Source organism: Artibeus jamaicensis, unplaced genomic scaffold (genome assembly GCF_021234435.1).
Source record: "Artibeus jamaicensis isolate MK-2021 breed Jamaican fruit bat unplaced genomic scaffold, CSHL_Jam_final contig_685, whole genome shotgun sequence".
In the NCBI taxonomy this organism is placed as follows: Eukaryota; Metazoa; Chordata; class Mammalia; order Chiroptera; family Phyllostomidae; genus Artibeus; species Artibeus jamaicensis.
In genome coordinates this window covers 24,400,639-24,427,990 of record NW_026521924.1, presented here as the reverse complement: position 1 = coordinate 24,427,990, position 27,352 = coordinate 24,400,639, and the positions used below count along the sequence as shown (strand labels likewise).

The following is a 27,352-nucleotide window of genomic DNA, read 5'->3' as shown; positions in this document are numbered from 1 at the left end:
GCACCCACTGTTTTAATGTTTTCATTAGCTGCAGTGGGACAAAGGGACTGTATCCTTCTGAACTAGTCCAAAAACTGCACAGTAATCACAAGCTTGAGAGTTATTTATGCCTTTGATAAAAGAGACTCAAATCCGGAACTAGAGTTGAAAGAAATAACTCCAGTGAAACACTATTTCATATATTATAAAAAGTAACAGATTCGATCAGATTTAATTTAGAAAAAAGGGAACATATCTTACAGAAGGATCTTGTGAGAAATGTTTTACCTATCTGGGGACTACAAAAGATATACAGACCTCACACAGCTCCCAGTAGAAAGGAGAGAGAGACAACTTTGATAAAGGGGCTGAGGAACAGTTGAAAAACAGCTAACAAATCAGGAGGCAGAAAATGCTTCAAGAGGCAGGGTCCTCAGAAGTTATCCTGGAGTGCGGTTTCACTTGTATCAATGTCATGTTCCTGGAGGAGGGAGTGACACAGAATTCAGTATTTCAGTGCAAAGTCTGAAATGTGCTCTTCAGTGTTTTGGACTTGACTAGAGATTCTGAAACGTCATTAATTGGAACACACAGGTTACCTCTGGCTTTAAGGCCGAATCCAGCCCAACGGTCAAGTTTTCACTAATAGGACAGGGCTTTTGACCACTGCCCACCACCCACCAGGATGTAGGGAGTAAATACCATTGCAGGTGTTGATGCAGACCCACCGGACTTCTTACCTTGCCCTTGGGGGCCTGTCCCTGCCTCGCTGCCAGGATAAGTACTTTTGGGGATCTACCTGAGCCCCCATCCCACGTTTCAGTGCTGAGCAGGCATTACAGGAGCACCTCACCCCTGGATGCCATCCACACACTTACCTCAGAGTGGAATCTTCCTTAAAATCTACTGGTGTCACTCCCCAGCCTTTGTAAACCCCTTTTTAATGACTGCATGTTGTCCCATCGACTGATGGGACCCACACACTCCCACCTGCCCCATTACCCTCAGCTCCGAGGCAGCAAGGACCGCGTGCGTCCTGCTCACTGATGCAGCCCCAGCACCCAGCCCTGTGCCTGGCACACACGAGGTGTACGGTACGCGTGCGCAGCAGTGCCAGCCCCTGTCAGTGAAGGCTCAGACCCGAACTAGTCTTTCCACTCAGCATCTAAATTCCTAAATATACATATGAAGAAATATGGACTCTTTCTTTCTACTGTTTTTTAACCCTCTCCCCACCCCCATGAATGCCTTCACAATCCTTAAACACTCTTTCTAATCATTTCTAATCTTGTGGATGCACCATAGGTACTTCACCTACTGATGATTTTATTCTTCCCTACTGATGATTTCATTTATCTATTAAAACAGTGCTACTGCACTGAGAATCCAGAGGGTAAATCTGTATACACCCAGATTACACCATTAAGAAATATTCTGAGGTTAGAATTGCTGAGTCAAAGGTGTATACATGTTTAGGGCTTTTGAATACTATTTTAAAAAATATCTCCAGAAAAGTAGGAGCAGTTTACTCCTTCATCAGTAGTGTATGAACCCCCTTTAACAGCAGTGCTAGGCATTTAATGTGAGAAATCCTGTGAAGGTATAAACAAAATGAAGGCCAGGCATAATGTCCAAGTAGCTGGTCCTTAGTCGGGAGAAAGATGGGTTTGGACACGAAGCACTGACCTCACGCCCCGCTGCTCGGTCCGTGGCTCAGTTCTCTCTGGCCACAGTGGTATCACTCATTCCTCACACATACCAGGCGAAGCCCGGCCTTAGGGACTTTGCACAGGTCTTCCCTCTGCCCGGGACACTTGTGCCCCAGCTAAATCTTGCAACACTTTCAAGTCTAGGCTCCAGTCCCGGCTTTGGTGTGAGGCCTTCCCCGACCACCCTGTTCGTTACCACCACCTTCAGCACGCCCCCCTGACCCTGCTCTGCTTGTTTTGTACGCAGCGTTTTCGTCTCCCAGCATACCTACCGTGTGACTGATTTATATGTCTACTGTTTACTGTCTCCTTCAGCTAGAATGGGAGTTCCATCAGTGCAGGGCCTGTTTCGCTCACTTGGTGACTTAATAAATACTTGCAGAATGAACAAATGGCACAGAGCTCAGTTTATGGGTGACGCTGCCACTCTAAGGGCTCCCACTCCAGGGAGTCCTCCTGGGCTCTGTACCTGGTTCAACTTCTTGAACTCCACCACTTGGAAGAAGATGTGCTCAAGGATATGTTTGGCATCTTGTTGATCCTTTGGGAGTTTACTGGTTACTCCGAGAATGTCACCACACTTCCTGACGTAGAATTCTAGGTCTTCTTCAGTACCTAAGCACAATCGGGCCAGTTAGATGAACCCTGACCTTCTGCCCTTCCCTGAGTACGAACGTACTGTGATTCAGGCACCCCTCATCAGATTCCTGCATCTCTTGAGATTGACCACCATTCCTGGGGTGATGTGGCCACAGGACACACTATAAAGATCTCCGGTGCATCGCTTTTATAAATTGGGACAAAAGTGTGCCGCTCCCAATTAGCATAAAGCTGGACTAGCCCTGGCTCTCCCATTCCCTGATCCAGCACTCCTAATTTACAAAGAACCACCACCAACCAGTAAGAAACCAGGTCACCATTCTCCGAACGCAGCGAGGACCATTATGAGAAGGGCATGTGGGTACTTTAAAGAGCATTTATTACAGCAATATTATAGACAAGGAAATGAGAGAAGAAAAAATTACCCATAATTCCACTGACAGCCTATCTGTGCAAAGCCATCCCCAAGTGCCCTGTATTCCAAAATAAACAGCCATTACTGCCGTTCTTACACTGTAATTTCTTTTCCCCCTCTGATTTGCCTTTTCTCTTTTTATTTTTTATCCTCACCTGAGGACATTTTCATTTGCTTTTTTAGAGAGACAGGGTGAGGGACAGAGAGACATCGATGAGAGAGAGGCATCAACCTGCTGCCCCGGTACGCACCCAGACCGGGTACGCAGCCAGACCGGGGCCGCAGGCGCCTGTGCCCGGCAGGGGATGAACCTGCGGCCTCTCGGCTACAGGATTGGCCCTGCAACTACTGAGCCACACCAGCCAGAGTGGGTTTGCCTTTTTAAATGTTATGATAGAGATGTGTTTTTTTATTAAAATATTCAAATCATACAGCTGCCAAAATCTCTCACACTACCCGATCCCCACCAGTACTAGGTAGGGTAAGTACTGCCACGTCATGCCTCCATAGTTACATATGTATAAGCAATGGGACCAGATGCAGACGGTTCCGTCAGTTGCTTTCATCATTTAACCATGTCACGTGGACATTCGTGTCAAAGCTCACACTCCACGTCTTTCATTTAACAGATGTATAATGTCCTCCTTTATTTCGTATTTTTTATCCAGTCTGCATACTGATGGACCACTAGACTCTTGGCCATTTTTTGAATGCTACGATTAATCTCTCTAGAGCTAAATCTTTCTTATTCTGCATTTCTACAAGGATTGCTGTTGGTCGCAGCACCTTTTCCCTCCAGGTCCGTTGTTACTGCTGCACTGACATCTGGGTCTTGCCGATCTCCGACTACCCAGCACCTACCGTAGGGCCCGGGCAGGACAGAGACGCAGGCAAGGTGTTCTGCACTGAGCGGTTTTCATTTCTGCACGCTCCCTCTGGTCTCTGGGGACACGGGTGTTGTTCACATAGCTGGGAACCCACTGGCCGTGCAGTTTTCTATCTTGCTTTCTTCACTTAGGACTTCCTTAAAATCTACTGGTGTCACTCCCCAGCCGTTGTAAACCCCCTTCTTAATGACTGCATGCTGTCCCGTGGACAGCACATGCGTGGCACAGTTTACTACCATTCCCCCGCTGGGGAACGCTTGAGCCATTCCCAATTGCACTTCATTTTCCAAGTAAATGATGGAGTAGTCATCAGTACACCTCTTATCTCCTTACATTCTCAGGAGTGGGGTCTCGGCCTCAACACGGTTAATTCTATGCCTCTCGGCACCTGCGTGCAGGCCCGTCTGCTGTGCTGGCAGCCGTCTCTCCGGCAGCACTGCACAGACAGTCGGGGAGCCACTTAGCAGGCAGCTGTGTGGCCTGGGCCTCATTTCCTCGTCCAGGAGTCAAGGTCGGCGTGCTTGGCTCCTCCTAGGACCCCCTGAAGGCCCCACTCTTAAGTCTCTACAATTCCTTTGGCCCTGATTCCACTCTCCCATTGAATTGCTCCCCTGACTGGTGACCCAGACTGGGCACCAGTGGCAACCAAGTTCAGAATTCACTCTAGGGTCACTCGGCAGGTCAGAACTCAGGACCATGCCCTGCCTCACTGAGCTAACAGGAATAGAGAGAAAGACATCATTTGCACAGACAAAAACTGTCACTTTACACTCCGTTCATATTTTGTTCTCCCTAAATGAATGCTAAATTTTCTCTAAGGGCAAATCTCAGAAGTTCACAGTTAAATAAAACTCACAAAAGAAGACAGACAAAAAGGTGACTGAACTTACACTTATTGGTGATCTGAGCGAGCCGCGCCTTCTCAGAGGAGAAGGTCTCGTCCAGGTCAAACAGCTCCAGCGGAGGAGGGGGCAACTCCCTGAAGCTGGGAGGGAAAACCTAAAGGGAGGCGAGGCCTGTCACCAGAGAGCACACCCACAGCTGAACCGACAGATGAGACCTACGGGAAGTGAGGGGCTGACTCAGCCCTTCCCCGGGACGAGCCACCCGAATGCCCTGCACGCCTCCTGCCCCAGCCCACCGTAAACAAGCAAGCGGAGCCAGCCCTGACCACACCACCGACCTGACCACGCTGATGTGCCAGCACCCACTCACTGTGCAAGGACACAAAGCTTACGGCTTATCTGGCGTGTCTGTGGTGAACATTTGATCGTACAGTTTGTTTTATATTTAATCACGAGCTCTTTAGGGACAGAAACTGGGGAAATATATGTCAATTAGTGTAGAAAGTACTAAACTTGGAGCCAAAATTTGCAGGGATGAACCAGTGGTGTGCTGATAAAATGTTTAACTGTCAGCTCTCAGAACAAAAGTCCTGATCTACAGCGTTTGCGATTTTCTGTGATGTAAATACTTCCAATTTCAAGCTACCAAGAGGTAACCAAATGGCTCCGAGTATTCCAGAAGGTGGTGGGATAGGACAGTTCTGAAGACCAGCGGGGTAGACGCTGGACTGGCATGCCGGGAAGTGCCCTCCGTGCACAGGAGCTCGCCCTGGGCTGCGGGGCCTGCGCGATGGCGCTGAGGGCCTGCTGCCTAGGAAACCGCAGCACACACTTCTCCTCCTGTTTGCCCAGAATTCTCACCAGTGCCCTCCAACCCCACAAGAAGCGACATGTTTAAAAGCCAAAAAGGCCCCTGGCCTTGATGTCTCAGTCAGGAACGACACCGCGGGAAGAGTGCTAGGAGAACGCGAGCACTTCTGCTCCTGGTGCCTGATGAGAGGCAGGGAAAGGAGCCTCCGCGCAGAGTGGCACGGATGGCGCACGGAAGGGTCCAAGCGGGGGGGGGTGCCAGCTGGCAAGGGAAGGGCAAACGGTGGGGTTCTGCAGTGGGATCCCCCAAGCACACCCACTCACCGCTGGCTGAAGGGCTGGCAGCGGCGTCTCAAACTGAGGCTGGATGAGCTGCAGAGGCTCATGTTTCACGTTTAGCTGTTCATAGGCCCTGGGTTGGTGACGAGACAAAAAAGAGGGATTAAGATGAGACCCTGTGGGAAGAACATCCAACTGATCACACTGTGCTCTTCTCCCCCTAACCAGGTGGTTCAGCACTTCTGTAGGGAAACACACCCAAAGGTGTTCTTACATGCAATGTAATCACCCTTCCGTGAATCTTCTCTACTGTATCAGACAGCATGACTTTATCGAGAACTGAAAGGGGAAGTCCTTCCACATTCCTATCAAGCTTCGCCTGTTTATTTTTACCCAATGAACACTGATTCAGAACTGTGTGAGTTGGCTGAACTCCTGTACAAAGGAGGCAAAATTAAAATAGACTCGTCCAGCTGGCCTTTCACAATTAAGCCACACAAACGAATGCCGATGGGTATACGAACAAAGTTCGTGTCTGCTTCTATGTGTAAGCGATTTCAGAAAGGAGAGACGTCAGTGACTGCAGGTAGGTGACCGGCTGGTCTTCCTCTGCTGCTCCCTGGCGCTTGGGGGGAAATGTTTCCTTGTAACGAAGCAGAGGATCCCCGTGGAGGCAAGAGAAATAACTCGACTGAGCACCAAGTAAATGACACCTATTGTGCCCAACTCTCCGCTAGGCACTTAAATTTATTTTGCTTAATCCTCAGAATGACCCTGAAAGTTGGGTGTAGTCTCTTGCAGAGGAGGAAACAGAGGTACAGAGATGAAGTAGTTTCCAGAGGTCACATGGCTAAGAAGTGACAAAAGCAAAATCGAAATTCAGACCTGGCCAATTCCTGCTAACCAGAAGCCGTATGGCTCAGTCTACCCAGAAGGCAATGTCATTAAGGGCAGTTCTATGCTGAAGGTCCCACCAGCTACACGTGTGTGCACACACACAGGCACACACAGGTTCCTGCTCCCAGGTCTCGGCCCCAGGCATCCCCGCTGTGATTTCCTGCTTTCCATCCTGGGTCAGAGCTGACTGTGCTGAACTGTACTGAAGCCACACTCAGGTGTGTCCCCTCAAGTGCTGGTGCTAGACAACGTGGGACACTGTGTTGCAGGTGACGTCAGAGGGCTCATTTTCCAACTGTTACCAAGTTGGCCTTGTTAGGAGTCAAGGCTAACCGCAGCTCAAAGGGCCATTAGGAACAAACGTGCGTGCCTGGACGCACCTGCAGGTGAGCCTACCTGGGGCTTTACTCACGGGACCTATGCTGCTGCAGAGTGCTCGCTCCCAACATCCCCACCTGCGTTCTGAAATCCCTCCCACCCCTTAAAGCGCAGCACCCAGCACAGTGCCCAGCAGACACAAGGCCCCAGGAAATGTCTATTGAAATGATCAACGCCTGCCGAAAACGGCCCCTCTTTCATAGAGCCCTCCCTGCTCACCCCAGTCAGAATCAAATTCTCTTTCGTCATTACGCCCACGGCCTCCAGTTTTGTTCTTCCTGTTTAGCATTACTGTAAAACCACGTATCACAGCTTTGGTCGGTCCCCTCCATAAAACCACACCCTCCAGGCCCAGTGCTGGGCACAGCAAGAGCTCTGCCCTCGCTGAACTTGGGAACACGAGGACGGGAAGTCGGACAATCACCTAGGGCTGCACCCTCAGCCTTCGGTTTATCCAGACATGGATCCCATGCCAGGCCAAAGATACTCGTAAGTTTTAGCCCCTGTGCCTGTCATCAGGTATGGAAACCAACAAAGTGGACAGTGAAACGGGGTGGAGCCCTGGCTTGACAGTCATTCAAGCCTGGTTTGAAATCCCGGCTCCCACCTTGGGAAGATACCCTCCCTCTTTAAACCTGTTTCCTGTCCTGGCTGTTGTGGCTCAGTTGGGTGGACCATCGTCTCCTACACTAAAAAGCTGGGTGTTAGATTCCCAGTCAGGGCACATGCCTAGGTTGTGGGTTTGATCTCCAGTCAGGGTGCATGTGAGATGCAACCAAGTGATGTTTCTCTCTCTCTCCCCGACACCCTTCCTAACTCTCTAATAAAATAAAATAAACCTGTTTCCTCAGTTGGAAACAAAACAGATAACTCAGAGGACTACTGACAGTCTTAAGGGAAAGAGGGCAACTAACCACCTGGGTTTAACGAGAGGATGCCTAGGACGTGGGACTCTCTCTGCTAAAACCACGAAAGTCCTAGGCAAACCGGAACAAGCTGCTCCCCGCCCAAGTGTCTGACATGGCACCTGAAACACAGTGAGGGCTGGCAGCATGGAGGCTGTTCCCCCTGCACCGATGCCCACCCCAGTACCCTGCTCTCTTTGCTGACCTCATCACAGAGCTGACTGCACGTTTTGCATACCATGCTTGCCGTGACCCCCAGCCCCTCACCCAGGTTCACGCTTCCAAACCAAACACCCAGAGCAGAGAGCAGTGCAGCTCAGAGAGCCACGGGCACTGACTTGATGACCTTGGTGAGGGAGGTGATATCCAGCTGGTAAATGGACAGGTCGAAGAGGGTGGTGAAGTCCCGGGGGTTCTCCTCGCCCTCCTGGAGACACACCCGCAGCCGCTCCGACAGGCTGGCTGTGTCGGGCAGCATCATGTAGTCGGAGATCTGGAAGCCAGGAGAGGTTCTGTTCAGCAAGCTAGACACGAGAGTTTAATCTGTCACGTCACCAGCATCTCAGGTCTAAATCTGTGATATCTATATTCTCTTGCCAAGAGATTTCACTATTCACTATCACTGACAACTAAGCCCTGACTAAGCGACTTTACGTGGAAAGAGAAACGAAAGTCCCCTGGCTCAGCCCCAACGCTGGCTAAATCCACCCGCCCGTCCAATTTCTCCTGCTGGCAGTCACCCCGCGGAACCCAGCTGGAGAGGCGCGCCACCACCATGCTGGCCGGTCGGCGTTTGACTTCACGATCGCCGACCTTGAGTGCCCAGCAATCAGTAATACTCCCCCAGTCCTTCCGCTCTCCCACTCTCCTATACTTTCTTTCCTTTTGTCACTTCAACCATCTAAAGTGGTTCTTCTTTCTTCATTTTTAGCCGATGATCTTATTTCCTATTTCAGTGAGAAAACAGAGGCAACCACAAAAGAAAGTCCACAAGCTCCCACTACAACATCTACCCACCTGCCAGCATCGGGGCCACACACTCTGCTTTCTCTCCTGTCACACGTGTGAACCCGTGGCCCCAGCACCGAGGACCCCACACTTGGACACCAGATCCCAGCCCTTCTCACCCAGCCAAGGGCATGCACCCAGCGTTGCCGGGAGCCCTCCATGATGGCACTGCTGGGTGTTGGTAACAGTAAAAGAGCAGGGAAACCTCAACGCCCAGCAACTGGAGACTGGCTAAATATACTACAGCTCAAACAAAGGAAAACACAATCTTAAAAAATAATGAAAAAACAAACCAAGACACTGTGTATAAATAGGAAACATCTCTAAGACATATTGGTACTTTTTAAAAGCCCGGCGTTGAACAGTGTATCTACACACACCAGAAACTGCTAAGACTGCTGTCACTGTGGGGAGGAGCAAAGTGGCTGGGGAAGGAGGGAAGGAAGACTATTTATTGTACATGCTTTTGAATTCCAAACTATGTGAACGCGTTACTGATTCAAAATTAATTTAAACTGAAATAAATGCATGCTGGCAACAAGAACTCTTCCTAATTGTCCTTTGAGCTGCAGCTGGCCTTGATTCTAACAAGGCCAACTTGGTGATGGCTGGAAAATCAGTCCTCTGAAGTCGCCTGGGACAGACTGTCCCCCACGTTCCACCCGCACTCGAGGAGACACACCTGAGTGCTCCGGAAAGGCCAACAGGCTCCCCGTTTTCATCTACCCCAAGGGCCAGAAACCACCCTCTCCTCAAACTTTTTGTAGATGAGAAACGAGGGAGGAGCACACCAGTCAGGCTCTTCCCTGCAACAGGTGGCTGTTTGAGCCTTCAACCCCCTAGTGACAGTGACAGGGATATCAAGGGCAGGGACTGTTCCAGGACGCAGCAAGGGGATCGGCGCCAGGCAGCTGGCCCGCCTGCAGATCCGGGGACCAACCCTCGTCTCTGCGCAGAGGCCCCCCACGGGCTCTGGCTCGGAACACGGCACGGCCTCACGTGCGCAGACGGAACCGCGGGAGTGCTCCTCAGAGCACCAGCTTCCACGACTTCCTAGCAGATTCTGAGGTTAAAACTGGTTACGCAAATTCCTTCAACTCTTCACTGAGCTGCCGTTTGATTGTCTTACACATCGTTTGAAACTGAACTATACTGTCTGGGTTTGAAACCCATTTGGATGTAACAAGACTTGATCTGAAATCACAGGAAGTTCAGGTTTTCGGAATTTCTTATTCTGCAGTGCTCCAGGGTCCAGCCTTTCACTCTGAAGCCTTGCAACACAAAGCACTGGTCTCGCCAGGACTTGCACCTGGGAGACACATTAGCCCGCATGGTTTACAGAAAGGCTTAACCACACTGTACTCTGGCTTTCCAATGCATCCCTTCTGAACCAGTCCAGTGTCACGTGTGAGCAACAGAGAAAGGCACAGGCTCTGGAACCAGGCTGACATGGCATTAACAATGGCTCAGCCAGGTACTGGCATAAGCGGGACCTTCCAGAGTTTACTTACTTCAGTTTCCTCAGCTAGAGAACAGGAATGACAGACACTTGGCAGGAGCAAGGCGGCCACCCAGAACAGGAGCAGAGGCAGCGTCTCAGTGCTGCGTCCCTCGGCCCACGACACTCTAACTAGGGTGGGCAGCTGCCAAAGGTCCGTCCACTCAGAGCTGCGTCCCGTGAGATCGGAAAAGCAATTCCTGGCTGTACCCCAGTTCTTTTATTCTGAGGGCTTCCATCACTTTTGAGGAGGAATTTAAGCAAAACAGCCATACACTGACTGCTTTAGGCACGGACTCCCCTGTTTCCTGACCTGAGTCAGCCCCTGGGCAGCCATGTCTTCAGCTGAGGGCGGAAGCAACCAGGGGAAGCCACCATTTCTCAGTGCCTTCTTGCCCACCTCCTGCTGCCTGCCCAGGAAATCATTTTCCTGGCATTCCAGAGGGTAAGGAGCAGAGCTGAATCAGGAGACCTGGAGGTGGGTCCTGGCGCCACATTTGCTTGCAACTGGAGCCCATGGCGATCGTACAGAATTTTAGTTTCTTCATCTGTAAAATCAGTTTAACACCACCCGCCTCCCAGGGCTGTTGTGAAGCTTAGATAAGGTGGTTCAGGGGGATGTACATGGTATATAGTGTCTAGTATACAGTAACTACAAAAGCTTTTTTAAAATGTATTAGAGATGCACAGCACCTTTTAGTTTAACAAATAAATTTGCATCTATGAATTCAGGCCTCACAATCGCCCTGTGGGGAAGACAGCAAAGGTATTAGTGTTCCCTAGAAAACCAGGATAAAAACACACTGAACACAACCTGCTTAAGGTCCAAGGTAATTGGTTCCCAGTCCAGTGTGTATCACCCTCCCTAGTCTGAGAAATATTGTCCTAATACCTTGAGGATTGTTATTCCCAGAGGCAACAAAATTATAGTTTAAAAATTCAATTTGGCCTTGGCTGGCATAGCTCAGTGGATTGAGCACTGGCCTGTGAACTAAAAGGTCGCCGGTTCAATTCCCTGTCAGGGCACATGCCTGGGTTGTAGGCCAGGTCCCCAGTTGCGGGCCTGCAAGAGGCAACTGATGTTTCTCTCCCTCTCTTTCTCCCTCCCTTCTTCTCCCTCTCTTTCTCCCTCCCTTCTTCTCCCTCTAAAAATAAATAAATAAAATTTCAATTCAGATGATCTTTGTTTCTTCGTGAAAAAATTATTTTGATAGCTTGCATATTTCTGAAAGAAGTATTTCCCTACGTATTTTGATCTTGAAAGTCTGGACCAAGGACCATACTTTAAATTCCAATTATTACATACATATAATCAGAGGTTCCCATGCCAATAAATTACAGAATTTACTATTTTTTACAACATAGCATTCATCTCTCCAAAGAGCACCATGCCTTGCCACCTGTCTAACAAAGAAACACGTGTTCCCCTGGAGCTGTCGGGAGCGGTGCCGAGAGGGTGAACCCGGTCTCATGTAAAAGTGTGTTTCTAATGGTTCGCAAGCTCCTACCTCTGGGTCCTCTGCATCGATCTGGTTTAGGTGAATGTCTTCTGTTGTAAGCCACTGGAAAACAACATCCTGGATTTAAAAAAATAAATTGGAATCAAATACTTGGTTATTGGAGAAAGCTGAAAGCAGGAATAGAGAATTTTATCAACAAAGAAAAAGTGAACCAGTGATTCAAATGAGGGCAGCCACCTTCCTGTTTGTGAAATCATATAAAAACTCACTGTAATATTACTTTTATTATAGGAAAATAATATATTATTTATAACTTTTTAAAAAGATTTTATTAATTTATTTTTAGAGGGACGGGAAGGACAGAAACATCAATGTGTGGTTGCCTCTTAACGCACCCTCTACTGGGAACTGGCCCGCAACCCAGACACGTGCCCCGACTGGGAATCAAACCAGCAACCCCTTGCTTCGCAGGCCAGTGCTCAATGGAATCACATCAATGTACAGCTTTGGCACACATGGTCTATCATCCCTCACACCACTCTGCCAAGCAACTGCCACGCCTGTCCCTCCCTCCGGTACCAATCAGTGGCCAGTCCTGTCACAACCCCTCCAGCCCCTCCCCGCACACCTTCACTGCCTTCCTTCGGGTCCTTACCCTCCTTGCCTAGTTGACTTCACCAGCCCCCGAACTGGCCCTGGGCTGCCTCCTCCTTTCCACTCTCCATACGCCTCACAAAGGGCTCTTTCTAAAACTCAGATCTCTAGATGCCCAAGGCTACTCAGCACCCTACAAGGGCTCTCCAAGGCTTTCTGCACAAAGTTCAAACTCCTGAACTTTAACCACGAGACCCTGACCAGGCTCGTCCCTCACCACCTCCCCAGGGTCAGCTCCCGCTCCAAGCAGGCATGCTTAGAAATGATTAAACACTCTTCTGGATTTACGTCTCGGTCTTCCACGCTCTCTCTCCTTGTGTTATATAGTCTCAGAGTGCAGACTACGCCTGACTCAACTCTGCATTCTTGGCGTGTGACACCTGACGGGCTCTGAACAGCCATCAGTAAGGGATGACTGGGGCGGCGTGTTGTTAACGATGTGAGGATCACACTCAACACACTGCACACTGACGTAACGAAGGAGAAAAGCTCACCATGAGTTTGCTGTTTTCTTCTTTATCCAAGTATTGGTCACTAAACATGTGACATGAGCCGAGCACTGCCAGCTTCCCACCTTGGTTCTGCGGATGACAAAGAATTGTCACATACTCGGATCCCAAAACGCACAGCACGCATCCAAGTTTCCAAACACGTGTCGCCAGAATTCCATAAGCGGTAATACAAGTAAGTGCCGGTTCTCACGAGGAGTTTAAGTCTAGAAATACCAACTATGCACTAACCACCTTCCAATCTGCTTCTAATTCTACTGTATTGTATTATTTTTAACTTTATGTGCCCCAGGCATGAAACAGCTCTGGCCTCCAACACAGGCAACAAGCTTGGGTGAGCGGAGGACTGTAAGTCCGCCTTGCCCTGACCGATGCATGAGCAACACCTGCTTCTCATGTCAGACACTTCCACATTCCATTTGACTTGAACGAAAGACACTGTGAACTGGCTCTATGGCATTTCCCTATTATTATCTTACAAACAAAGGCCATAACCTCAAAGGAAAACAAAAAGATAAAACCAAAGAGAGTTGAAGACATTTGCAAGTACCAAAATAGTATTTGGTCACGAGCATGAAAAATTCACACAAGAAATAAGTTAACAAAAAATACTTTAGTATTAGGCTTTTAAACAAGTCAATTTTTTTTTGCCTATTAGATCACTAATATGACGAAAGCGACTAAAGACAGTGTTGGTCGGGTCTACGAGGCAGAACAGAAAGCCTGTGAGGAGGAGGATGAGGGCCCCAGTGGCTGGGCAGCGAGCAGCCCCCTGAGTCTAGAAGAAGCGCCACGCTCAGCACCAAATTTTGTGTCTAGTCTCCGCTCCACCAAATCCCACTGACTAGGCCAGGTAAAGACTTTGTGCGCAGTAAGAAACCAAGTAATTACAGTTCAACCACCAAAAGTCCCTTAAAATAGTGTCTCATTAGTGTTGTGCCTATAAACTGATACTTCATGTAAACCAACTCTTCAGTCATTTAATAACACTTTAATCTTACAACAAGATTTCCATCTGTCTGGGAGAGAATGACTACCGTAACAGCTACAGGAACTCGGTCTGAATATCATTTTGCAAACATGTCAGAGATACTTATTTACTTCATGATGAAGCAAGGTCAGAGCTACTTAGTATGGGAGGGAAAGGTCGTATCACCTAAGTCCCACAAAGAAAATGAGGATGGTGAGGAAGCAGAGACATCTAGGTCTCTGGGGAAAAACAGAGAGGTCAGCTGGTGAATTCTGTGTTTGGTGGACAGGTGAAGGTAACTTGTGCAGAACAGGGATTCAAAGGCAGTGGCAAAGCTGGGCCTCAGTGAGGAGGGCTGTGTCCCCTGGGACCACCCGTCTCCCACGTTTTGTGGGGTTTCCAGAACGAGAACTGGATGAGCAGTGTTCTGATATGTTTTCCCGGGATAAACTGAACTAAAATACAGCAGCATAATTCTGCGCAATTTTTTAAAATTTATTTTTCATTGAATTTATTGAGGTGATATTGGTTAATAAAATTATACTAGGTTCAGGTACAATTCTATAAGACATCACCTGCATATTGTACTGTGTGTTCACCACCCCAAGTCGAGTCTCCTTCCATCCCCATTCATCCCCCCTCCACCCTCTCCCACCTCCCCCACACCCCTCCCCTCAACTCTGTGCTATTTGGTATGGTCTGTTAACTTGACCTTTTTCTGAACAGATTCTCTTACATTGAACACGAGAGCCCACAGTCATAGACAGAATGAAAGTTATTTTAAGACTTACAGTATGAGTAGCTTCATGTTATAGTGAAAAGGCTGTGGATTTAGAATGATAAAAGCTATGTTTAGTCCTGAATCCATCAATTATCCCCATAAATAAAATGTAGATAATTGAAATACTGCTTTGCAACAGTGTTGTGTAGAACAGCGAGAAAATACGTGAAATCCCTCCAGAAACGGTGAAGCAGATTTTACTATTCGGTAGTAAAACAACACACCCCTCCTCTCCAGGGAGGCCGTACCTTGGAGTGATAGAAGGCCAGGATGGGTCTGTTGAGCGGGAAACAGACGGAGCCTGTGGACAGAACAGCCACTGCAGGCTTCATGACACTCAGCGTGGCACCGAAGGGGTACACAAAGGTGAGGGCCCTGCAAGGCATCAAAGAAACACTCCAACTCTTCAAAATATTGAATAAAAACATTTTCAAGGTAATCTCAGTGTTTCTTCAGCAATTCATCATCAAACACAGAATTTCCTCAAAGCTTTGGTTTGTTAATACAAAAAGTGGTATAACTCTCACTACGAGTTCAATAACACACTTTAAGAAAATGAATGTAAATTTACAACCGTATGTGCCCATGACTGTAGCTGTCAGACTCCAGGAGCCCCTACGGAGGGGAAGGGCGGGGAGCCTCACCTAAGAACGGAACCGGGGCACCGCATGAGCCCGCCCTGTACGTTTTCCTCGCCCTCAGAGACCTGCCCAGCCCCTTCTCTAAGAATGAACGCCTGCCGTCAGAAGGGCGTGGTGCCAGGTGAGTGCTCACATGAACAGAGGCGAGTATCCACCCCACCTGGACACTTCTGCCCTGGCCTGCCGTGGAGCCCGCCTCCCCTCCCCGCCGTCCCAAGTGAATCAGCCTGACTTGGACAAAGTACACGTGGAACGGGTGTGGGGAGGAGGGGGGGGAAGTAGGATGCAGATCCTGGGGCAAGGCCAACCCATGCGGGAGGGGCGAGGGTTTCAGAGAAAGAAAGCTGCAGCTCTGCAAAGGCAGTTGTTTGAGGGAAGTACTCTCAGAATGAAGAAAAGTGGGAAGGTCAAAACAAGAGCACAGCCCTGGCCAGTGTGGCTCGGTTGGCTGGGCTTCGTCCCTGGTCAGGGCACAAACCAGAGGCAACCTACTGATGCTTCTCTCCCTCTTTATCCCTCCCTTCACCTCCAAATAAATAAATAACTGGAGCATGAAGTTAGAAACTAGGGAGGTTGGAGGGGCATGGGAGTCTCCTATGAAGAGTTTAACTTCCCTTTCCCCTTAGGCCATGAGAAAATTCTGTTTAGCTTACGTTTGAAATGATTTCTTTCCAGTGTTAGCTGTCCCCATTCTCTCAGTAAAGTCTCATCTATTCCTTTTACAAACTGCTGATGAATAAGATTAGCTGGGTGAAGAGCTGGGGAAAGAACTTTCTGGGAGAGGGTACAAATATGTAAAGGCCCGAAGGGGAGAATGAGCTCAGCCTATCTAAGGAACTGATGAAGCACAGGTAATGTGGCTACAGCAGTGACAGCAGGAGAAAGGGACAAGAAACTGGGCTCAAAGAACATATATGACTCCAAGAAGCCAAGACACTTGAAAGCACAAAGTAGGACTGATTGCCCACATCTCAAAGCCCACTCAGAGGCTGTGCTGCTTCCGGGTCAACCGGAAAACAAAAACCAGCCATCTGCCCTTCACCACGATTTCCCAGGAAGGAGTAATCAACAGTGGGTAAGGTACTCTTCCTTGTACCACTAAGCACTGTCGCAGGTATCAGCTCACTAGAGCTTCCCAGCAACTTCGTAAGATTATTACTGGTCCCACTGCAAGTATAGAAACAGAAGCCCAGAGTCACTTTGCCCTGGGTCACCCTGCAAGTAAGACGCTGAGACAGGTCAGTGAGCCAGGAGAAGTGGACAGGGAAATGAAGACAGACAGTAAAGTCCAAGCAGTCTGCAGCCATCTATGAAATCCCATCTTCCCCAAACCAAGGATACTTAAGAGGAAATGGTTTACACTTCCCCTCCCCAGCCAGAGGGCCACAGCTTAAATCACTCTATTCAGGGAGATAACAGAAATCCAACTGGCCCCATTTGTGCCAACCACACCCAACAATGGGTGAATTCCAGGGAACTAATCACATTTTGGTGCATCAGCAGGAAGCTGATGAATATTCTATTGAGATCCCCCCCTTTAGAAAACAGGTAAAAACCCTCAACACAAAGCCCTAGTTGGCTCTGTTTGGAACACGCCCTCACCTTTCTTCCCTCTCAGGTGTGCATCTTTACTTTTGTCTCCTAAACTCTAAGGGGCCCCAGGAGACATGCAACCAGGGAACAATGGCAGCTCTTCCTGGGCTTCTGCCTGAACCTGTCTGTAAGTCCCCTTTTCTCTGTGACTTCTCAGTGAGCTAACCGCAGCCCCACCAGGCTCACTTCTGTCCCTGCGACTTTCACTTCTCAGTGAGTCCACGCATCCCTGCACGGCCCACTTCTTTCCTGTAACATTTCTAGAGGTTCGAAGCAGAGCCTCGCCCAGGGTCTCTCCTGCTGCTTCTCCTACCCCAAGCCCTTCCTTGTCTCACTGTCCCCATCTTTAACTGACGACTATCAGTATCACTTGGACTCCTGGTTGGAAATCTTTCCTGCACGAAGTCAACCCACACACTGCAGGCCGGCCTGAGGCAGACCCAACTCTGGGGCCAGTCCCTTTCTGACAACATGAAATCTGGAACTTCTCAACTCTTTCTAACTGCAAGCCTACAGCTCTGTTACCTACACAAACTGGATGAACTAATATGAAGCTCAAGACTTAGACAGTGATCCCTGAATGTCAACATTTAATTCTATTGTGTACGTTGTTAGCCAGTTTCCCCTGTATGGCCTTCCTTGGCTTCATACTAAGAAAGATCTACCCGACTCTAAGGTTATAAAAAAAATTCACCTATATTTTCTTTTAGTTGTTTTTTTTGCTTACATTTTTAATATTTAAAATTTTAATCCATCTGAAATATATTTTGGGGTGTGGTGTAAAAATGGAAATGTTTTTCCAAATGGTTAGCCACGATGATGCCATCTATGCCTCAGTAATTTGAAATGTCACTTTTGCAATAAAATAATCCCAACCCTCCATTTATCTTTTTGGCCTAATTTTTAATTTGTTTTTATTACTTTTTACTACTTCTGCATTAGCAAGTACCAAATTACTTTAATTCTAGAGCTTTGAAGGATGCTTTAACTACATGAAAGCACTCAACTTTTGTGGGGCAAAGTACCCCAAAGTAAAAATGTAAACTGGGAAAAATATCTGCAGTGCATGGAGGGCTATGAATAAGACAGACCATCAGTAGAAAAACGGGCAGGAAGCGGTACACAGGGAACTTGCAGAGTACAATCAGCCGACAGACCCTGGAGGCCACACCACTTAGCAGTCAAGGAAGTGTGCGTTAGAATAAAGGGACGCCATTTTCACTAGCATACTGCAGGCTGGCACGAGAAGAGAAAAAGGTGTGTGTTCCCATGGACCCCGTGCTACAAACTCCCCGGAGGGCAGGCTGACCAAGCAGCGCATTTGGCCAAGTGTCAGTTGGGAGACCTTTGACCCAGAAATTCCAATGCTAAAAATCTAAACCACTGAAATATTAGCACAAATGCACAAAAACTGTACCCACAAAGATGTTCGCTCTGTGCTTTGTTACTTATGGTAACAAATATGAAACTGTTTATAGCAACAACGTGGACCAGGCCCTGCAGCAGACTGGGTAGCTCTGGCACTAAACTCTGACGGTGAGTTCAGTTAATCGGTCTCTGTTATCTTGTCCAGAACCTCAAATGAGGTAATACATGCCAGTCACACAGCAAGTGCTTGATGAATGTCGGATGGCATTATTAAAGCAAAATATTATACTGCCCTGGCTGGTGTGGCTCAGTGGACTGAGGGCCAAGCCTGCAAACTGGAAGGTCTCTGGTTCGATTCCCAGTCAGGGCACATGACTGGGTTGCAAGCCGGGTCGCCGGTTGGGAGCATGCAAGAGGCAAAATTGATCAAGGTTTCTCAATCTCTCCCTCTTTTCTCCCTCCTTTCCCTTCTCTCTAAAAATAAATAAATAAAATCTTTAATAAACAAAAATATTATAAATTACCTAAATATTCTACATTAGTTAGATAAATTGAGATAAACCCAATTTTATCTAGTCATTATATATGTAAAAGAATCTAGAAACCTAAATACCATACTGTTAAGACCGAATATGTTTGGCATGGATTTATAGTAAAGGTCTTTCTTTTTTTTTTCTTCAGAAAAAAATCTATTCTTTTTTATATTTTCTTCAAACTCCTTTAATGTGTGGCTTGATAGAAACCTACATTTTTTTCAAAGATTTTGTTTATTTACTTTTAGAGAGAAAGGAAGGAGAGGGAAAGAAACATCAATGCGTGGCTGCCTCTCATGTGCCCCCCACTGGGGATCCAGCCTGCAACCTGGGCACGTGCCCCAACTGGGAATCGAACTAGCAACTCTTTGGTTCCCCCGATGCTCACTCCGCTGAGCTACACCAGCCAGGGCAGAAGCCTACATTTTTTAATACCTGCTTCTGCTTTCTTTTTTTTACCATTCAAGATTTCTGGTATCAGTTTCAGTGTATACAGCACAGTGGTTAGAGAGTCGTGTATTTTGAACCACTCCAATTGTTTGTTTGGTGAGAATCACTTCTGTAATCCAAAGCTCCCCACTCTGGAGCAGAACACCCTTCGCAGCGACACAGCCCCGTCTGCAGGCGGCCTCAGAGAGCACACTCACTGGGCGTCGTTCCCGCCGCTCTCCTCGTCCAGGATGCCAGGCACCATCTTCCCTGCAGCTCGGCTCATTTCCCTTGAAGAAAAATATTAAAATCTAGTAAACTAAAAAAATTTAGGAATTCCACACTCCGCTCATTAGTAGCACAATCTGGATGCAAGGGCTTTGCAGACCTGTTCGAGATACAATTCTCGGTAACTGAGGGTGTATACCCTCCACACACCTACACCTCTTTTGGAAAACTTGCCAAAGTTAACATTAAAGTATGAGGATCAGTTCCTGTTTCTTGAGACCTAAGGGAAGAGTCCATACACTCAACCCATATTCTAGTCTAGTATTCTAGACTCTGTATCATCAGACCCAGCAGAGCACCTGGGTTTAAGTAGCAAGTTCAAGTGTGGAACGAGTCATTTTTAATGCAGGGAGAAGCTCACAGAGCTGACGTGGTCCCCTCATGTACTCACTCATTTCCCATTTCCCCCCCAAAGCCCGTAATTTATATTTTAGGCTCCAGTGACCAGAAAAGACTGACTTCGTCCCAGGTGCCAGGGGTGGAGAAAATGACCTAGTTCTGCCATCAGGACATGCTCTGCCCTCTGCCACGGTGACCCACCAGGAGTCTCAGGACCACTTTTGATGGGAATGCTGGGACCAAGGCACACACACTCTCCTTCCCGAGATGGTGTGGCAGGTGGCGGTGAATCTGAGAACGGTTACACCTACTCAGCCCACACTGCCAGGACAGCAGATCCAAGAGAAGTACGGGGAAGCGGAACTGGAGCCCCCATCCAAAACACATCCTACTGCTGTGCTTTTCAATCACATGAGTCAATAAAGTCTATTGTTTAATCCCACTGGAATAGGATTTGCTGTTGCTTGTAAATGCCTGTATTCCAACTGAAAAAAGGGCGAATGTGGAGTGAGGTTTCAAAAGATGGGAGGAACATAAGTTGATGAGTGAGAAGTAATACAGTAAAATAAATTATACAATGAAAGCATATAAAACAAAAGAAAAAGAGAAAAGAAAGGCTAGTGAGAAGAACGTGGGAGAAGAGATGAGGGAAGATTCACATAGGAAAGATGAGTCATTTACAAAGACCATTCTGCTTTCGACATGCTTACCTATTTAACACTCCATTGGAAACCAGCGCTTCTTTAGGATGGAAATACTTATAATATACATTTCTAACCACAGCATCTTTAAGGAGAAGACAGAGGAAGGTGCGTTTTAGGTTAGAAGTTTGATATTAGAGACTTCAACCTGAAAGGAACTCTAGTCCCATCCCTCTCACTTATAAACAGAAGCCGCCCAGACCCAGAAGGTCCGGAGTACGAGTAAGGGCCAGACCACGTGCCCTCACAGGCCAAGGCTCTGGCCACTGTCCCAGTTGGCCCACAGGGCTACAGTATGAATAGTGAATAGGAAACTACTGCTTCTATTAAGTTAATAATAGTAATTACCACTATTAACCATGATTCCATACTCCTCTAGGAGAAAGTTGATATTGGTGTCGAATCTGGACTCCCCACCCTCTCCTAGCATCACCAGGATATCTCCACCGCCGTCCAGGTATTTCTTCAGGACCTCAAACTGCACAAAGGGAAGACACAATCTGTGAATACACTCAAAGACTTCTGTCTAACACACTATGAATAAGACCTTTACTACCTGAAAAATAGACACTTTGAAACTATATGGCACTTAAATATAAACGTAGGTAAGATGATATAAAATGTACTCTCTGTGTAGCATTTCCAAGCTTGTCTTTGAACACCAAACTGCAGTCCTGGCCAGGCAGCTCCCTTGGTTAGAGCGTCGCCCTGACACAGCAATGCCGCCAGTCTGTCCCCAGTCAGGGCGCCTACGAGAACCAACCAAGGAACATACGACCACACGGCACAGCAACTCACGTGTCTGTCTCTCTGCCCCTTCTTCTGTCTCTCCAAAATCAATCAATAAAAATGAATAAACAAACATAAAGCCCCCAAATAACCAAACTAAATGGCTATTTTCCAAGTTGACCACCTAGAGAGCGAATCAGAGTGGAAAACTTTCAGCTAAAGCAAGCGCACCGGCCTCCTGCATTCAGCAGCATCCCTGCTCCTTAACTTACTAGATGCCGACCGCGCCTGCTCTCTCCTGACCGCCAGAAATGTCTCCAGACAGTGCCAAGTGTGCCCAGGCACCGTCTCGGACCTCTCCCTGGATGCTCTCACTTTCACGAGGCTGCTCCTTCCCTGGCTAAGACCTGGTCACTCCTCTGTCTTCCCTAGGTGAAGGGAGGCAGGTGAGGGAGAAACTACCCTGGAGTTAGGACGAGACCTGACAAGTCAGGAAGTATTCCTTTGCAGGCCACCACCGCTGGGTGGGCGTTTCCGTCAGAGCCTCACTGGGTCGGGTACTAGCTGGCCACCTCCATGTTCCCAACGGGAATTCTCTCAGTTCACCTCATCAAACAGTCACGTCTCTCTCCACGGCCTTCCTGGATGAGGTGGCCTTGCACTCAAGTTAAGAAAAAAAGGACAACAGAGATGCTGCCCTGTAGACCCCCTCCCCTCCACCCCCCCCCCCCGGCAAAGTAAGAGCAGGAGACCTTCCACTGCCTCAGTGTCCTCACCCTGCCTTCACCCCGCTACTCCCCACAACCCTCTCTGGGTACCAAGGCACTTCTCCAACTCTCTGCACTCTTCCTGTGTTCTGGGTTTTATGTTTTTTAAACTATGGTAAAATACACATAACACAGATTTACCATCTTAACCATTTTAAGTGTACAGTTCAATAGTATTAAGTACATTCATGCCGCTGTGCAACCAACCTACAGAACTCTTCATCTTGCAAAACTAAAACTAAATGTGGAATTAAACAATTCCACATTTCCCTCTTCCACCCCTAGCCCCCGGCAACTGCCATTCTAATTTTCTCTTTATAAATGTGGCTACCCTGGGTACCTCATGTAAGTGGAATAGTACAGTATCTGTCTTTTTGTGACTGGCTCATTCACTTCACATACTGCCCTTGATATTCATTCACTTCGTAGCATGTATCAGAATTGCCTTCTTTTTTAAGACTGAAAAGTCCAGCCATTGTTAACATAACGAGAATAGTTTGCATGACATCGATGTAACCTGGAAGCCAAGAAGAGTGAACTGGAATGTGCCTGCGTGAACGATGACGACTTCACTGTGCTAGTTGGTGGGAGTGGTAGACGCCACTGAGTGAGCATGTGTACTCTGTGGCCATCCCATTCAAAATGACTGAGTAGAGGAACACCTCTGCATCAAATTTTGCGTTAAGCTTGAACACTGCTCTGTGGAAACTGCTCAAATGATTCAGAAGGCTGCAGCTGTGGGCAACTGGTGATTGGCAGCTTCATCACAACAATGCACCCACTCACACATCACGTCTTGTGCAGTTCTTTGGTGAAAGCTCAAATCACCCAGGTGATTCAGCCTCTCTACAGCCAAGATTTTGTGCCCTGTGACTTCTGGCTTTTCCCAAAACTAAAATCGCCTTTGAAAGGGAATGGATTTCAGACCATTAGTGAGACTCAGGAAAATATGACAGGGCAGCTGATGACAATTGGGACAACTGTGTGAGGTCCCAACGTGCCTACTTTGAAGGGGACTGAGGAGACATCATTGCCCTACGTACAATGTTTCTTGTATCTTCTCCAATAAATGCTTCTATTTTTTCATGACACGTGGCTGGATACTTTCTGGACAGACCTGGTACACAAGATATTTTGTTATCCTTTCATCTGTTGGGTCGCGACACTTGGGTCGTGTCCACCGTTTGGCTATTGTGAATAATATAAACGTGGATGCACAAATCTCTAACTCTTTGAGATGCCGCTTTTAGTTCTTTTGGATACATGTACATCCAGAAGTGAGACTGTCGGCTCATGTAACGCCACTTTTGACTTTGAGGGACCACCAGGCTGTGCGAAGTGCAGTTTTGTTTTTACCGCCAGTGCACAGGGCTCCAGTTTCTTTACGTCTTTGCCACCACTTGGTATGCGTGTTCTGGGTCTTGTCCATTCCATGAAATAAAATAAAAAATGGTTTGATTTAAAATGGGATTTTCCTATTTTCAAAGCAAGAACATGGCAAAGAAATACAGCTGATACTGAATCAGCCTGCAGTGTAGGTGTGGCACTTTACATGCATGATCTCATTTAATCAGCTCAACAATTCAACGATGGAGAGAGAGATGAAGTCATTACCTTAAGGCAACACGGTAAGTGATCTGTAAGAATTTAAGTCCAGGACCTCAGAGCCCAGGCTCCTAACCACCTCATCACAGTTCTTCTTTGCGGGTATTTCTTACCTCGGCTGCAGTGAATTTTTCCCTTGGCCCAGATGTAATCCACAGTTTCACCCCAATTAACTTCTCGGATGTGATTTCATCTTTTAAGCTACAAATATGATTTTAAAAGCAAGTGTTAGATCCATAATTAAAGTGTTAGATCCCAATTTATGAGCCGTATTAGTCTCTAGGCTGAATGGGAAAAGAGGCCACAGAGGCCCGGAGATGAAAGTATTTAAAGGTACCCAGTCTAGCCCCTCTCCCAAAGCGAGAATCCCCTCTACGAACTTGCACCCGAGTTGCTGGCCTCTCCTCAAATACTTCCTATAAGTCAAATTAAACTGTGCTGGAGCATAAAGAATCCTCCAACTACTACTGCAATCAGCTCTCCTACTAGCTTGTATGATTACATATCCTTCCCCACTAAGAAAAACTACGCATCGCCCTGGCTGGTGTAACTCAGTGGATTGAGCACAGGCCTGCAAACCAGAGGACTGAGGTTCAATTCCCAGTCAGGGCACATGCCTGGGTTGCACAGTTCCCAGCAGGGGATGCACAAGAGGAAACCATACATTGATATTTCTCTCCCTCTCTCCTTCCCTTCCCCTCTAAAGATAAATAAATAAAATCTTAAAAAAAAACAAAACTACACATCTACAAAAACAGAGAAATATTCTCGTTTTCCCTTTCTCTAAACTGTACTATCAACACAAGTTGAAATATGAAAAAATCCTCTAACCTCTTAAAAAGTTGTATATGTGTCATTAGAATAATTTTTTATTTGTGACTTTGGGGACAACTTGATAATATGCTAATTGCCAATTTTCCAAAGAGATGCTTTAATAATTTCTTTACTTCTGAATGATCTTTGTATTGAGCTCCTCCCACGTACACAATCTGTCTTACATAAGAAAGTAAAGACTTTCACTTTTAACCAACAGGCTATTATCTGGAAGGGAAAACAATTCACAAGGTCACCTCTGAATTTTCCAGTTGCTCCGAAGCCGCTTCTGCATGGATTTATAGCCATTGGTGGTGGTAAAGACTTCCTTTTTGTACACATTGAAAAGAATGGTGCTCCGAAGCTCTTTCTCCATGGTTACCTATGGAAAAAAGAAGGGATCAGAAAAAGAGAAACAATAAAAAATATTCCAAAACACCCCACAAGGAACAAAATAGTCGATTTCTTCTAATTTAATGAGAAAGGATATAAAGCTGCAACCAGCCTATGAAATCTCTGTGATTCTCGAAGGTTGGGAGTGAAATGCATACTCATAGCAGCAGAAACCCAAGGCCAACACTGGTGACCAGCCTACTCCCATGGCGCTGCCCCGCCATCATCCTGCCCCTGAGGGAAACCATGATTCTGCACTGCTCACTACTGTTAACTGGGGCGTATGGTCTTCTAGGTTCTTTTTATACACACATTAACTTACAGATTTATTTACGAAATAGGATCGTATCATATGCAGTATCTTCCAACACTTTTTTCCACCTAATCCTGTATCTTTCACACCTTTCCATGCTGGTACATAGGCGTCATTTTTTTTAAACTGCTGCACAGCATTGCATTTTATGGATGTACCATTATTAACTAGTTATATACAGATTGACATCTCTTTTCTTTTTTCAAAATTTTTGCTAGTAAAACAATGCTGCAAATATCAACCATCCTTGAGCATGATTTTTTAAAAGGTTTATTTATTTTTTAGAGAGAGGGGAAGGGAGGGAGAAAGAGAGGGAGAGAAACATCAACGTGTAGTTGCCTCACGTGAGGGGACCTGGCCTGCAACCCAGGCATGTGCCCTGACTGGGAACTGAACTGGCAACCCTTTGGCTCACAGCCCACACTCAATCCACTGAGCTGCACCAGCCGGGGCTGAGCATGAGCACGTCTTTGTGTACTTTTCATATTTGTAGAATAAATTTCTACCTGTTGAATGACTAAATTATTTCCATACTGCCCTCCGAACAGTTGTAATTTTCACTTCCACTCATTCTAACCCTGTTTCTAGTCACTTTCACCTCTTCTAAGACAGGCTCCCCCCATTATTGTTTAATTAGCACTTTCAAACAGTGAATGGCCATCTTTCACTATGCATATTGGCTACTTGTATTTCTTCTGATTTTCTCGTCCATGCACTCTCCTTATTCTTCTATTTGCTTTAATATTTTTCTAATCAATCATTCAACAAATACTTTCATAAATTTATTTGTCTTTAGATGTAGCTTATGGGAGTTTTTCTTTTGGTTTGGTTTGGTGAAATTTTGCAGGTCATATAGAGGTTTTAATTTTATAGAATCAAAAGTTTTAATCTTTTCCTTTTGGGCTTCTGGTTTGTATGATATATTTTGAAGAGTTTTTGCCATGCTAAGATTATAAATACACCCAATGATGCTTTCCTCCTGTATTTTTATGTCATTTTTAAATTTTTTGGTCCATTTGGCATTTATGTTGGTGCTCAAAAAGAATTTGTTGTTTTTTTACCAGAGAGCTGTCTGACACCAATCCAACTTTTCAATGCTGATTTACAACATCACCTACAAATATCTGGATTTCATTCTGAATATGACATATTCTACCCGACTGTAAGTTTCTGCTCAGTTCCATACTATTTTAATTACTGTCACTTTACATGTTATTATTTCCGATGGTACTGGAGAGCTAATCCCCCTTATTACTCTTAATTTTTAGATATTTAGCTAGTCTTACATATTGACTTTTGCAGTTTAATTTTAAAATCATTTTGGCAGGTTAGCAAAAAACTGCCCCCATGAACCCACCACAGCTATCTTTTAATGTTTCACCCCATCCCTGAGCGTATTTACAATGTTGTATTCTGCTTTCTCCAGTTCCCTACAGGAAAAGTCTTCAAAGTCTGTCGCATGGTTGTCATTATCAACTGAACTACTGGCTTCATGGCCATCTTCAATTCTCTACCATCAGATATAACTGGAATTTATTCCTGCTTTGCCATTATTTTTACTCTAGAACGGATTCCGAAGAACAGTATTTCTAGGAAAAGGGGATGAGAATAATAAGCTGTTACGAGTCCTTCTCCAATGTTCTTTCATACCCAGCAGGACCACTGAAAATCCGCAGAGCAGGAGGCAAAGGACACTCGAACCCAGTCCAGGGTCCAGATTCAGGCCTATATCCGTGTCCAGTTTACCCAAGACAACCTCTATTCTCCGTAAGACTGGCCCAGAGGTCCCCAGGACAGTCCGGCGAGACCCTCGCCAGTGCCAGGCCGCCCCAGCGCCCCGGCCAGCCCATGACAGTTGCAGCTCGTCCTACCTGAGGCCCAGGAACCACCATCTTCACCTAACACGGTCCAGCATCCCGCAGCCAAGCATCCAAGGGCGCTTAGCAACAGCGGAGGCCCAGCGGGAGGCTCGAAAGGCGTGAACTCGGGAGTGGTTGTACCTCCGGAGCCACGTGATGACGACAGTGCTGAAGACGCCAATGAGCCTCGAGCGTCGGAATGGTGGTAGGGGGAGGAGCTACCGTGGGACTGTACCATTATTTTGATTGAGGGCTAAATCTAAACAGAACGTGAATTAACTTTATGCCAAATATAAAACAACTTAATTGTGTCCTTAGTATCAAGTCTTATAAACACTAATAAAAATGGTCAGTCCCAAGGGCCTAAAGTTCACTCGACCCTGCAGAAAGAGAATAG

General features: G+C 46.8%; 1 protein-coding gene across 1 annotated transcript; it reads right to left on the bottom strand.

Annotated features, from left to right (window-relative positions):
- Positions 1-165: 165 nt before the first annotated feature.
- Positions 166-27,352, bottom strand: IFT52 (intraflagellar transport 52). Its single transcript, XM_037164343.2, has 14 exons — positions 26,968-27,352; positions 24,648-24,772; positions 23,691-23,778; positions 20,825-20,954; positions 20,486-20,561; positions 19,367-19,438; positions 14,833-14,959; positions 12,819-12,905; positions 11,719-11,787; positions 8,043-8,197; positions 5,570-5,657; positions 4,481-4,589; positions 2,158-2,303; positions 166-460 (listed from the first exon to the last, which is right to left on the bottom strand). Exons 1-14 carry the CDS (start codon positions 26,986-26,988, stop codon positions 413-415), a joined length of 1,341 nt encoding a protein of 446 aa, XP_037020238.1. The 5' UTR covers positions 26,989-27,352; the 3' UTR covers positions 166-412.

Bases quoted from the DNA above. Each gene is read 5' to 3' on its own strand.
- IFT52 (XM_037164343.2), bottom strand. From the start codon at position 26,988: ATGGTGGTTCCTGGGCCTCAG. The intron at 20,562-20,824 runs GTAATTACTATT...TTCTCCTTAAAG, and splicing joins TGGAATCATGGTTAATAGTG to ATGCTGTGGTTAGAAATGTA. The intron at 19,439-20,485 runs GTAAGCATGTCG...TTTTTCTTCAAG, and splicing joins TCCAATGGAGTGTTAAATAG to GGAAATGAGCCGAGCTGCAG.